This window comes from Orcinus orca, chromosome 15 (assembly GCF_937001465.1).
Source record: "Orcinus orca chromosome 15, mOrcOrc1.1, whole genome shotgun sequence".
NCBI lineage: Eukaryota > Metazoa > Chordata > Mammalia > Artiodactyla > Delphinidae > Orcinus > Orcinus orca.
This window is the reverse complement of record NC_064573.1, coordinates 28,239,535-28,253,598: the sequence shown is the minus strand read 5'-3', so window position 1 is coordinate 28,253,598 and position 14,064 is coordinate 28,239,535. Positions and strand designations below refer to the sequence as shown.

The following is a 14,064-nucleotide window of genomic DNA, read 5'->3' as shown; positions in this document are numbered from 1 at the left end:
CTCTCCATCAGTCGAACCGCTCCTCACCTCCTACCTTCACGTTTCCCATGGAGAAATGTGAAATAGGAGCAAAACAAAGACCAGGGTCTCCTAATCCATTGCAGCTGAGATGGAATGTTCTTTCACAATAAACCCCTAAGAGGAAGCTGTCATTTAATAGTCAAGCAGTGGGCTTCCCTGGTGGCGCAGTGGTTGAGAGTCCACCTGCCGATGCAGGGGACACGGGTTCGTGCCCCGGTCCGGGAAGATCCCACATGCCGCGTAGCGGCTGGACCCGTGAGCCATGGCCGCTGAGCCTGCGCGTCCAGAGCCTGTGCTCTGCAACGGGAGAGGCCACAACAGAGAGAGGCCCGCGTACCGCAAAAAAAAAAAAAAAAAAAGTCAAGCAGTTACTGTGCATTAAACAAGCTAGTCACATTTTCAGAGAAACCCCAAACTGTACTAAGGTGACTTTAAGAACAGAATGGAAGTACCATTCTATCGTGACAAATGCCCCACATCTGCTAACACTTAATTCTAAATTATGGCTTTCAAATTGGAAAGCAGTGGTATATAGCACGTGTGCTGATGACTGGCAGTGACTCTTCTGATGTGCTCTGACCACCAGAAGCCTCACCAGCGAAGGCTACTTGCCATCTTTTTCAAACGAGCTTTTAAGACCAGGACACAAAGGTTAATTTAAATTCTAAGGAAAAAGGAAAAAAGATTGCTTGCCAAGGCAAGTTGCTTCATATATCCCATTAGAAAATAAAAAGCAGCATTTGGAAAACGAGATAATTATTGAGTTAAGTACAAAAGTATCCAAAAAAATGCACATTTTCATGGGAGAACATTAAACAGTTGAATTCTCTTGAACTTGTGTTTGCTGCCCATGTACTACATACCAAATCTTGTACTGCTGTGTGAATAACTGGGAGTACAGAGGGAAGACATGGCCTTTGCCTTTGAAGAATCTTCTAAGTATCAGCATACAAAGCAATTCACAGTGCAGCTCTGTGCCTTGACTGAGGCTGATGGTTCTCCAGCCCTGTCCGTCTGGAGGGCAACTCCACTCCGGGCAGTTCTGCAGTCCCCAATATTTCTCTACCTTCCCAATTCAAACAGCAAGAAAAATTCTAATTAGTCTAGAGATAAATTTGCCTCCCTCTCTGACCCATCCAAAACTTTATAAAACTAGAATGTGTCTTACACATGGGCAAAGTCTCCAAACCATTAGCACCTATTTCTTAGGAACTTCTATACAGCTAAGCCTCATTAGCCCTTACCTTGCTCACAGTGCTTACACAACATCTGTATAAAGTCAGTGTGCAAAAGCAGTGATAAGTCCAGTGTTTGATTATCATAAAAGAAGTAGCAAAATCAACAAACACTGATGAGCCAATCATCTGATAATGGGAGCAAAGAGAAAATCTAGATCTGGATCAAAACCAACTCAATCATTTGCATGGCAATTTTAGGTACAGAAAAAGTCTACAAGATGATTTGCATTGCAGAGTTACGAAGAAATGAATTCATATTTTGCCTTGGCCACTCATAATTATTCTTTAAGGCTAACAAAGAACAGGCAAGATATAGGACAATTATAGGAAGGAGAGCAAATATGGAATCAATCTTGGTGCAAGAGCCCAGAAATTACTGTCTAATAATGAAACAATTTGAAGAGAGAAAAATCTGTTAACATTTAGAGGAACAGTGAAATCATAAGCAGTAAGGAGAAAGATTTGTGAATATCAAACCCTGCCAAGTCCAAAGCCCTCCTCTCCACCACAGTAGGATTTCAAAATTATTAGATGAAATAAATGTCGTAGAAAGCCACCTCACTTTTGGTAAGGCAATAGATAATGAGTATAGGTAAGAATTATAGCAATCTTTAAATACAGAAGCATCTAGTCTAACTGTTCAGTGTAATAGATGAAGAGAGACCCAGAGGGGCTAAGAGGTTCATTCTAGTTCAGCTTGGTTTCCAGCTGTCCCTGCCCAGAGCCCTTCCTACTGACCTGCACTCTGGTGCTGTTCACACACGAAGTAATGAGCCTACACTGAAAATTTGGATAATACATACAGGACAAAATAAAATTCAGATGTTTAGTAGATGTGAAACCCCTCAAAAAGTGTAATGTGAAAAAGAAAGAGGGATATTAAGTCTTAACACTTGAGGCCCTCAGTGGAGATAGGAGTATGACATATGTTTATGCAGTTGGTCACAACATAAAACGCACAGTGCTCATTCATTCTTTCCTCCCATTCAGCCAGGAGGGCAGCTACCAGCAGGAGTTTTCTAGGGAGATTATGCATGCCCTTTACTGAGGACATTTATTCTTCTAAAATTATTTAGGTGAAATAAAGCCCAAGAAAATGAAAACCAGAGCACCCCCACCCCCCGCCAGTCCTAACATCCTGAGAAAGATGTTTTACTGACACTAATCATTTATATTTTTTAACCATGTATTATGGAACTAGCAAGTATATACCAAAGTAGCAGAATAGCATGATAAACCTCTGTGTGCTCGTCACTCAGTTTCAACATAATCAACTCATTTCAGTCTTGTTTTAGGAATACTTCTACTCCCCTCCTCCCTCCCTTATTATTTTGAAGCCAGTCCCAGATGATATATGATTTCATCTATTAATAATTTTGTATATATTTCTAAAAGACAGGTACTTTGAAAAATGATCACAATGCAATATCACACCTAAGAAAGTTAGCAATAATTATATAATATCAAGAAACACCCAGACATTATTCAAATTTCCATGAATTTATAAAATATCTCTTTTGACAGATTGTTTAAATTGGTATCCAAATATGATCTTTTTATCTCCTCTCTCTTTTAATTTACAGTTCCACCCTCCCCCCCAACCTCGCAACTTATTTGTTGAAGGCACCAGGTTGTTTGCCCTGAGCTTCCCACAGACTGTGCTTTACTGAATGGATCTTGGTGTGTCCTCTGTATTCCGCGGTACTTAGGTCTAGACCTGAGCTGCCCAGTATGGTAGCCACTAACCACATGTAGCTATTTAACTTTAAATTCAACTAAATGTAGAGTCAATTTCTCAATCACTTGCCATATGTCAGGTGCCCAATAGCCACATGTGGCTAGTGGCTACTGTATGGGACAGCATAGATATAGACCAGTTCCACCACTGCAGAATTTCTATAGGACAACGCTACTCTAGAGACTTGATAAAGTCCCATAAGGTAGCTTTGGAGGGAAGAAGTGTTGAAATCTCATCCACCCAGTCTTTGACTCACAGTTAATCTGCACTGGGGTCACTTTAAACCTTCACGTCTGGATATTGAAAATGAAATAAAAATTCAAGGGATCTGTGTATTTCTAAATTTACATAAATGATATGCTTACAAATACTTTTGTTATTTGCTTTATTCAAGTTTTTTTTTTAGATTTGACCATGTTGATATATTTATATGTATTTTATTCCTTTTAACAGACGTGTATACAATATTCCATTGTTTGAATGTATCGCAGTGCTTCATTATCTTTTTAATTAATATTTATATTGTTTTAAGTCTTCTGTAACATACACTGAGCTTCAAGGGATGTCCTTGGCCTCCTGTTACATATGAGCAAAAGAGGTGACCTGGCCTTGGGATCTCTGGGGCACTGGGCACACCCATCTTCAACTCTAGTAGTTATTGCCCGATCGCTTTCCAAAATGATTGTGTCAATTTGCTCTCCTGCCAACACTCTGCAAGTGTTCCTACTTCCTTACAGAATTATACACATTAGGTAGTTTCAGACTTTTAATTTTTACCAATATGGGTTCACATATATGCAGTAAAAGCACAAATTCAAGCAGGGAAAGGAAAGGAAATGGAATTGATGATGGAGCACTGACTTAGCTGACTCTAAAATGTTTTCTTAAACAAAAAAATAAAGCATGTATGGAGAAAAGTTAATGTTTATTAAATGTGAATGGTGGGTACAAAAGAGTTGGTTATGATATTTTTATTATTGTTTGGTAGGTTTACAGTAATCAGAATAAATTTTTCATAATCACTTTTCAATGCAAGGGCCTAATAAAAAATTATGCAGCATCTAACAAATTATTGAATATGGAATTATCTACTAGGTTCCTTTTTGTTTGTTTGACATTTCATGCTAAAAAATAAAAGTACTGAGAAGAAATATCCATTGGTTGTATTTGCCCCAAATGATCTCCAGCTCAGCTCACGGAGTTTTCCAGTCAAGCTTTACTCAGTCAAGAATTGCCAACTAATTGCCCAAAATGATTTACTTTGTACCTGCATGCTGTATTATGTGTCACATAGCATTTTCTTCTCTTTGGATGATATAAACTAAAAAGAAGGTAAACTGCAAGTGGAACTTTTATTTGGAATAATGCCAAATGTTTTGTGGCTTATTTCTGACTAGTTTTCATTTCTTCATGAACTCTGTGGACAAGGTAAATGGCTTAGCTCTGACATGGAGACCTGCTCTTAGTGTCACTATATTTGCAATGGTCGATTTAAAAATCCAAACTAAAACTCCTTTAGAGAAGAATATCATTATAAGGCAGCAACAATCAGTGTGATTCATCAGTGGAGAAACAGTTTTTAAATCCCTTCCATGTACAAGGCACCATGCTATGCCCTGTGAGGGACATAAAGACCAACAAAAGTCGGTCTCTGCATCTGAAAACTTAAAATCAAGCAAGCTTTTCCTTTTACAACACTAAGTACAAAAATTTTATTTTTGTAGCCAGAAGCTCACTCTGGCTTTGTTCTATTTTGATCTTTATAACTTATTTTAAAGATTGCTCAGTAGTTATTCATTGCACAGTAAGTCTCACAATGACCTTTGGCCAAAAGCAGTACCATTTTGGCCTGTCCTGTGGAACTCAGAGCTTCCCACTCCATGAAACTTGTGACATAAATAACTTCAAATAAAACCTTCTGGGAGATCTGTGTCGGGCACAACATGAGAGAGAAATGGGGAAGAGCAGGGAAAGAACCAAGCAGGAGTGCCCAAGAGTAAGTGACAGCAGTGTCTTTGTTTTCAGCATTTTTTCCTCATCTCCCTTAAGATATTTATTCTTCTGGTCCACTAGTAGTTGAAAAAATATGGGGTGACACAACAAACCACGATGCTAAAATGAAACACATTTGTTTTTAGGCCTGCAACGTTTCGTAGGGTTGACGACAACTACATGGGCTTCTTTGGGGATGAGCATTTAGTGTAAATCACAGCAGCAAACACTAAGGACACACTTCTTAAGCTTATAAGTAGCCAGAGGGAGGAGCCAGTGTGACGATGGGTTATCAGGACGTGTGTGAGTGCCTGTGTTTATGTGTGTATACACATGTATGTACACGTTTGCCTCTAGTGAACAATACAAGGAGAAAGAACGATCTGAAGGAGGAAAGGTCTGCTGCGTCTTGAAGCCATTCACACTTTATGGTGTCTGAACTTCAAAATGAAGCAGTTCTGAAGGCTATTTACTGGCGGCAGTACAGGACTTCCTGCGACTAGAAGTTTGGCTCATAAAATAGAGACGCATCTGGCCACCAGGACATGAAAAGAGCTCCTTGCAAACAACAGCCCGGTAGCACGGGTGTAAATGATTCAGAAACACCTGGCTGGTATTTCCCTTGGGGTTTCCAGAAGATGAACTAGTTAAGAAAGACTTGGTCAATTGGACATCATCAGGCAAGCTGAGAAGTCCAGACCACTGGGGAAAAAATTAGAGATGGGATCATCCCAAATAGAGTGTTCCTGAAAAGTATCCTCCCTCTGTCATTGGAGGAGGGTTAGAAATGTAATAGGTTCGGTTAGATATTCTAGTTCAGGTCAAGGCACCTCTTTTTCGAGGCTGACGGTACAAATGAATGATCCAGATTGCTTGATCCAGAGGGCTGCTTGTCATTTTTTCCATTCAGCATCTCTTACAAAAAGATGAAGTATAGCCTAATGCTAAATTGAATTAGATCAAATGTCAAAGGGCTGAATAAAAAATAAAAGCTATGATAGGAGAAAGTAATGGGAGAATTTATATTGTGATTCTGACATTCATTTCCATGGTAGATCTTCCTACATTGTGTGAGCCTCAGTTTCCAAACTTAAAAATGGGAACAAGTGTATTTCATGGGATTGTTGTAGAGACTGAAATAATGAAATGCTTTGTACACATAATATTCAACCCATGTTTATTTTTATTACTTTTAATTTTAATAAAGGAAAAAGAAGAAATAGTGGGTACTGCGTCATAGTTACAGCATTAATTTTCCATAATCTTCATAGCCAAATATAATGCCAGCTGTCACTGAAAAGACTAGGTTTAAGGCAGTCTGGCATCCTGTAATCAGTTTCTTCTCTCTTCCCTTCCCGCAGCCAGCTCCTCGCTGAAGAAGCGATTCAAGCGGCGGGAGATCGAAGCCATCCAGTGCGAGGTGCGGAAGATGTGCAACTACACCAAGATTCTGTCCACCAAGAAGAACCTGGACCATGTTAACAAGATCCTGAAGGCCAAGCGGCTGCAGAGACAATCAAAGACAGGCAACAACTTCGTCAAGAAGAGGAGAGGGCGTCCCCGGAAGCAGCCCACGCAGTTCGATGAGGACTCCAGAGACCAAATGCCGGTGCTGGAAAAATGCATCGACCTTCCCAGCAAAAGGGGTCAGAAGCCGAGCCTGAGCCCGCTTGTCTTGGAGCCGGCCGCCAGCCAAGACACCATCATGGCCACCATCGAGGCGGTCATCCACATGGCCCGAGAGGCTCCTCCCCTGCCCCCGCCACCGCCCCCGCCCCTCCCACCGCCGCCGCCGCCGCCGCCGCCACCCCCGCCGCCCCCTTTGCCCAAGACCCCCAGAGGAGGCGGGAAGAGGAAACACAAACCTCAGCCTGCGGCCCAGCCCACGCAGCAGCCGCCCCCGCAGCAGCCCCTTCCCCAGGAAGAGGAGGTGAAGGCTAAAAGGCAGAGGAAGTCGCGAGGGAGTGAGAGCGATGTCCTTCCCTAGGGTGGGCCTGGGCGTCAGAACCTGGGGCTGGGGAGACTGACGCATTGGAAGTGCAGTGAGCCGGGGCTGGGTCCGAATGCCCTTCTCTCCCGAAGCTGGGCAGGCAGACTCGGGCCAGATGACGGGGTTGAGCCTTCAGGAGCTCTTGGGAAAGCAAAGCAGGGGAACGTCTTCAAAAGAAGTGTGTCTGTGCTTTACAGCAGTTCCCAGCCAAGGGGCACTTCAGTATGGCTAGATCCTTGACAGGCAGCACAAGACCCATCAAGGAGGAGAAAGACGGTGGTGCTCTCCGACAGCCGCCAGACCTCCCGCATCCAAGGTGCGCCCTTGATTCCGTTGCATTTGCTGGCCAGGAAAATTGAAAGGGGAACACCCTCAATTAGGAAACATTCCAAGGGTAGAAAAGCCGCAAATTTCTCAGCTGGCTTTGTTGTAAGCCACTTCCATTTAATTGGTTTTTATTTCTTTTGGTTTTTCAAGCTCGGCTAGGCTTTGGGGCACCAACATCATCTTCAGGTGACCTGAATCTTTACGTTAACAATACAGTTTCTCAGATGGACTCGTCATCAGAGGGTGGAATTGTAGTGATAGGCAACCTTAGACATGCATTCATAATTCTTCTGTGTGTCTCCTCTATCACACATATAATGATTTTTAGAATCATCTGTTCCTACTTTTTCTTTGCCCATTGTACTCCCATATGCCTTTTCATTAACTTACTTGCTGCCTTCTTTAACTTGGTACACACCTAAATAATGCAAACCTTACCTGTGTTGTAATGTTCACCCTTGGCATGCTGTCCCAAGGAACTTGGCTTTGAACTTCAGTCATTGTGAAACAAATACTTAGTATCAATAGAGCCTTTTAAAAATAAGTGATTTAGAGCATCCGAAGATACATTGACCCAGGTGTCAACCAGGTTATTTTTATACTTAAAACATATCAGCAAAGAACAGGCAGAATAAAATGGTTTTAATGCACCATAGAAAATGGGATAGCTGACAAATCACCAAAAATTGAAACCCCAGACCCACAGAAAGACAAGTGTCTAGCAATGCCTTGGTATGTGGATTTTTTTTTATACAAATAACTATCAAAGGTCATTGAAAAAAGGGAACAAAAAGACAATAGAAGTACATTGTCTCTTTTCATAAAAGCAAATGGGAGTAAGTGTTCTTATCTGGGAAAAAAAAAAAGAAAATGCTCAAAGGGTGTCACCACTCCAATAGTATCACACCACCTTGGACAAAGTATCCAAGTTGTGGTTGCCTTAATAAACTGAAACATTTTGTACATAATGTAATTATAAATCTATCAGTCTGCATGGATGCAAACTGTGTGTGACAAATCGTCTTTTAAATGGTCAGTTTCGACTGTACATTTCTCATCCAAGTTGTACTCTAGCCATTGGTTTAGTGTGGACAGATATTCCATCTCTATTATCCACCTCCACAGCCCAAGTAAAACATGTTAAGAAACTCAGAATGAATATGAAGTTATTCCATTGCCATAGATGTTCTCTAAAAGTCAGATGTGGAAATTTCAAAGTATTTTCAATTTCCTCCCTCACTCCTCCCCTTACCTTTCCTAAGACATCAAATACCTGGTATGATAGATTATAAAAAGAGACACTGAGAGACAGAATTAAATTTTCTAATGGGAATTAGAATATCTGGTTTACCTCCAAATTAAGTTTCTTTACAGGAAATTGCAAACGGCAGGAAATCATATTATTACTTCAGAACACAACATTATTTCCTTAGCGAAAGAAGGATTTTTGTTGGGAACATAGGAGAATAAGGGATGGGTTATCTATGGGAGTAAACTTTAAAATCCCAGGTTAATATGCTTGCAAACATCAGTGCTCTGTCATGGCACCACCAGTTGGTTGAAATTACCCACAGAGTCATCCTGTTCTGCACTGTCACCACAGACTTCACATCATGTGCTGCCACTAGGTCAGTTGCATTTAATCCCAGCAATATGTAAGTTTAAAGGAGTGCATTCTCCTGTTCTTCAAAGCTTATATCATAGATACTCAGTTTGAGACCTAGGTTGACCTTTGGCATTTCATACAGGTTGAACAGCAAAATCAAACCAACCACTTTCAATTTGTCATTCCCAAGCCATGTCTGAGTGGTTCCAAAGTCACTCAAGAGGAAGGTTTAAATTAGCCTTGCTCACCCCACCATTGCTATGAAAGAGCAACCATTTTCATTTCAATTAGGCCATAAAGTGGTTTCTCCTTTTTGGATTTTGAAAATAATTGATTTCATTCTTTCTTTTGCCCCTCTTCCTTCCAGTGTTGTACTCTTTCCCCAACCAAATCTGTGAGCAGACTAAGTCTTCCTGCAGAGGGGAATAAGCTGGCACTCTCTAAGCTTCTTAAGGAAGGACCTAAAGCTTAATTGGCATTAACCTCTAGTAGGTGAGAAATTTCAAATTAGGGTACATTAGAATTTTCAAACCAACGAAAGGTATTCCAGGAGAGATACAGCAGACTTGCACCTTATATGTAAATTCAGTTCTACAGTTGTCATGTGAGTCAAATGCAAATCCTCTACATTTATGATCCTAAGGATAGATTGAAAAACTGCAGAGGAGCAAAACTGAGATAGGCTAACCCGCTGTTTGGAGGTGGAAGCAAGTCCAGTCACCTGCAGGGCTTCCCCTCTTTCCCATCAAGCTCCTCCCTCAGTATCACATTACTTTTATTTTTTCTTTTGCTTTCCATTAACCTAACCCATCTTATTAGTATGACCATTTCCTCATTTTCTAACTACCCACTTTGCATTAGCCTCTCCTCTCCTGTCCAGACTCAACATTGGGCCAGTCTCGTTTCACATCTGGTTGGTTGCAGAACAAGGATGAGAGCCCAGCTCTCCTGATCCACGTTGTGGAGGTCTGTAGCCACCCAACACTGCCTTCTGTGGCTGCATATTTATTAGAGAAAATGTCATTTGGGATGCATGAGGCTCCATAAACAGATCCAAAAGTATTTCATAATAAGAGAAATTCCTTCATTTTCTTTTCTGTTTCCTGGAATACTTGCCTTCAGCAAGCAGGCATGAACCCACTTATAGGGAATCTGATTAGGGGTGAGCAAAGAATGAAATCTGTATAAAAACCACCTTGAAGGTGATGATGGGTCTCTGATCCACCTTCCTAAGTGGCTGGGGAGCCACTTGCTTTTCAGCCCCTCATCTCAAACGAGAGGAACAGAGTTTAACTTCCTCTAACAGCACTGCTCCGGCTACAGCCGGAGGAAGACGGGGCGAAGGAAAGGAGGGCGTGTCTGGGCTGGCTGGTGACCTGGCAGGCCTGGGACTCAACAGCCACTGACAGCCCCGACTAGGTGACTGAGGGCCGACAGGGTTAGCCTGTTAACTTGGCTGCTGTCCGGAGTGGGAGGCCATGGCCGATGGCAGTCGGAGTTTGTGTTCTGGGCATTGCTGGGTCTGTAAATATGATAAGCAAGTGGTGACAGAATTATAGTATAAGGTGATGTACTACATGGAGATCATAAAGGATTTGGTTTTAGGACTTAAGTAGAAAATCCCACTCCTACAGCTTATTACCCGACAATATTCAGATAATGAGCTTTTGGAGAATATTTTTTCCCTACCACTAGGAAGATTTACCTGGGAACTGTCTAAAATCTATACATATATTTCCAAAGCCTTTAAATGCCAACTGTAGCATGGAGGGGGGTGGGGTGGGTGGCAGAATCTGAAATGCCTCAAAAGCCATTTAAGTGTTACATTGCAGGATTTTCAGTCCTTCACATTATGTAAAAGTAGATAAATATAGACATTATTCTCAACACTACCCTATAGTATCACAATGGTCCAAATGCCAGAGCTTACAGATAATGTCATCACAGTGCCTAGAAACTCGAACTGTAATATACCGTAGCATTTTCTTGGAGTTTTTTAAAGTTTCTTTCCACAATACCAGGCTCCCCCTGCCTCTTGTTTCTTGGAGAGTTTGCCCTACTGATGAGTCTGCCTCCCTTCTTGGACTCAGTCACTTGGGGAACAGTCTTAGAAGCACATATCAACCAAGGAAGAAACTTCCTGGATATCTCTTGCCCACTTGCCCAGGTATAATAAACACTAAAGGGGGGAAAATTGAAAAGAGCTGCCACTGGTCAACACAGAAGGGCAGTTCCAGCTTAGGTTGGTGTCTTTCTTTTTCTTCCTTTTTTAAAAAAAATCTATTTCTTAAATAATAAATGCACATGATGTGTTAAATATGTATATATATATTTCAAAAGAAAAAAATGGGGCACAAGATTGTCTTACAAGTCGTGCTGGCTAATTTTTAGTTTGTATTCATAAGTGGTTTTTAAAAGCCTTTTTTAAAGTGTAATTTGCATGTTCTACTTTGATTGTATGTAAACATATTTTAGAACAAAAAATGTATTTGTATTTTATTGAATATAGAGGCAAGAAAAATTGTACATTGTTTGAAATGTTCTTTTTGTAACAGTTTTTATTCATAAAGCATTTTTGTACATTTAAAATGAACATGGACTTGCTGTTATTTGAGGCGTAGATACATCTGGCATGCTTTACTGTCATGCTCCTCCATGGTCTTAGATGTTGGGTTTTAAACATTTTTTCTAAAAGAAAGCTCAGTCTTTTTCGCTACCAGATCAGGTTAGCACAGTATAGAGCACTTAACTATTAAAAAAAAAAGTTAATCCTATTCATATGTTATTCATTGTGTGAAATTAAAGACATTCAATTCAGTCTAACATGAGTTGTGAATTCTTTTGTTTTATTTTCCATCTGGTTCACATCACTAAGGAGTTTAACAGCATTTGGGGGTCTTTGCTCACACCAACTGGATATAGAATCATTGAGAAAATTCTTACCAAATTTCTGCCTTTTGTATGATTCTGGGAAGTACATTGTGGGCAAGATTTGAGTCTGATTTACAGGGTTACTGTTCAGAATATATTATACCTGGACATAAAGCCAAGACTGATTCAAAGAACCAGTCAGAACTCTGCTGAAAGCAATCCAAATGTAGTGTAAGATGTTGGAGACCCATCCTATCCTAAAATTTTAGAAGAACAGTATGGTTGGGGGTTAAGGCCTTCTTACTAAATATCCCGTGGTGTTAGATAGCTGAAGGATGGATCTCTGGCTGGCCTTAAAATTTGACTGGAGTGTTAGGAAAGGCTATTTAATCAACCACAGGCAGTTACGGATCTCCTATCCAAAGCCTACCGGTCTGAGAAAGACCCTAAGGGCAGCATCCAGGAATACACAATCCTTGCTCTGAAGGAACTTACAAGGTCTGCATGTGGAAGATGAACTATAGTTCTAAGCAGAATATGGCAATTGGTAGAAGAGTGATGGGGTATCAGAAGAAGGGTGGAGCCCTTGACGTGGCACTTTCTTCTCTTCCTACTCTTTCTGTTCTAATTTTTAGTTTACATTCAGAAATAGGTTTTAAAACTCCTTTTAAAAGTGTAAGTTGCACATTCTACTTTGAGAACTTGTAAACATACATACATTTACGTATTTTTTGGTTCTTGCTTTATCTTCTGATGCACCGCTTTAAAAAGCCAGCAAGGTAAGTAGGAAATGTTATAAGCAGCTCTGCGTCCCTAACCATCAACCTGACCCACCGTGACATTTATTATGACTTTTGGTATTTGCAGCAAGCACAGTGGAATAACTGAAATCTAGTGGAATGAATAGGTCTTCAAGAGTAGATTATGAGGGCAGCCTCTGGGATGGTTGGAGTCCTAATGCTTTAGATAGTCTCCTGAGACTCAGAGAATTTAGTCAGCAAACTATCAAAGTAGAATTTCGCCTCTTTTCCCTCTCCTCTGCCAACTATCTTGCACTGAACCAGGAGAATTTAAAGCATTATATAGTCTTTTTTCTTTCATTAGACTGTTGGTATTTCTGAAATCAGCAAGGACTTCCAGGAATGTCCCTAATCTCCTCCCACCAGCTTCTCATGTAGGGACAAAGCTGTTGCCATGAAATTGACTGGCTCAACTTTTAGGGTTTTTCATCAGTCCACAGAGTAGTGATGTGCTGACAGAGATTGTCAAGACAGTCAAATATGTTCATACATGAAGCTGGTACAAATCTTGGTCTACAAATAGATGGGTGAAAGGAATGTTAAAACTTAAGTTCTTTGAAGGTCAGTTTATTAATTTTAAGTTCTACCAGCATAGTCGAACCTTAGTTCCAGACCTAGGAATTCTTTTCTAACCTGGAGGGGAAGGAAAGGGGACTTTCAGAAAGCCTAGCTCCAGCTTCTTCCAGACTGTGTCTTTGTGTTCCTGTCTTTTCTATTTCCCTAGTTTCTAGTCATTTGAAATTGAAAAGCCAGAAAAAAAGTTTTTTTAAATTTTTCTCACCTCTGCTTTTTTGCTGTCAGCTACATGCCCTGAGGGGATGAGCACAAACCAGCCTAGCTGCCTGAATTGGGGGAAGGAGACTAGTAGAAAAGTGGTAATACTTCAAAATTTTTAACCTGTTACACATGTGACAGGGAGTGATGACAATCGGATGTGAAAAGCTAAAGGATTTGCCCAAGTCCTAAAAGGCTCCTTATAGGTCAGATGAGATAATGAATGGGTGTGAAAGGGATTAGGAAGGTGGCAACAGTGGTGTGCATTTCCATTGTCCGTTATTACTAATTCACTTTTATTGGAAATGCCAAAATCCAGGTTTTTAATTCTTATAAAAGCTGTGGCAAGAAAGTCATGAGAGTTTTTGTTTCCAGGATTCATTAAAGGAAACACTGGTGCCAAAATGTTAGTCACATTCATATATGCTAAAATTAGGAAGTAACAAATGAGAAACATTAAAATCTCAAAAGTTAGAAACCTCACATATTCTGTCATTACTAAGCTTGATATTTTACCTTAATTCTCCTCTTTTCAGTGGATAAAGCACTGGAATAAAAGTCAAGAGATCTGGAATGTATTTCCACTTGGTCACTAAAAAATTCTATACCCAGGAACAGAACTACTTTGAGTCTCACTTGCTTACTCTAAAATGGGAAGGTAAACTCTTAATGATACCTGCAGTGCCTTCCAAGTCTGTCTCCAATTC

At 40.6% G+C, this 14,064-nt stretch overlaps 1 protein-coding gene across 3 annotated transcripts in view; it reads left to right on the top strand.

Annotated features, from left to right (window-relative positions):
- The window catches only part of SETBP1 (SET binding protein 1), a 378,322-nt gene extending 366,587 nt beyond the window's left edge, over positions 1 to 11,735 (top strand). For 2 of the 3 annotated variants that reach the window (XM_049697762.1, XM_033421334.2), the window contains one exon: positions 6,351 to 11,735. In XM_049697762.1, the coding sequence (XP_049553719.1) occupies positions 6,351 to 6,976 (626 nt within the window). In that variant the 3' untranslated portion in view covers positions 6,977 to 11,735. The remainder of the gene's footprint in view (positions 1 to 6,350) is intronic. The other variant, XM_033421335.2, reaches the window with a different exon arrangement.
- Positions 11,736 to 14,064: the final 2,329 nt, after the last annotated feature.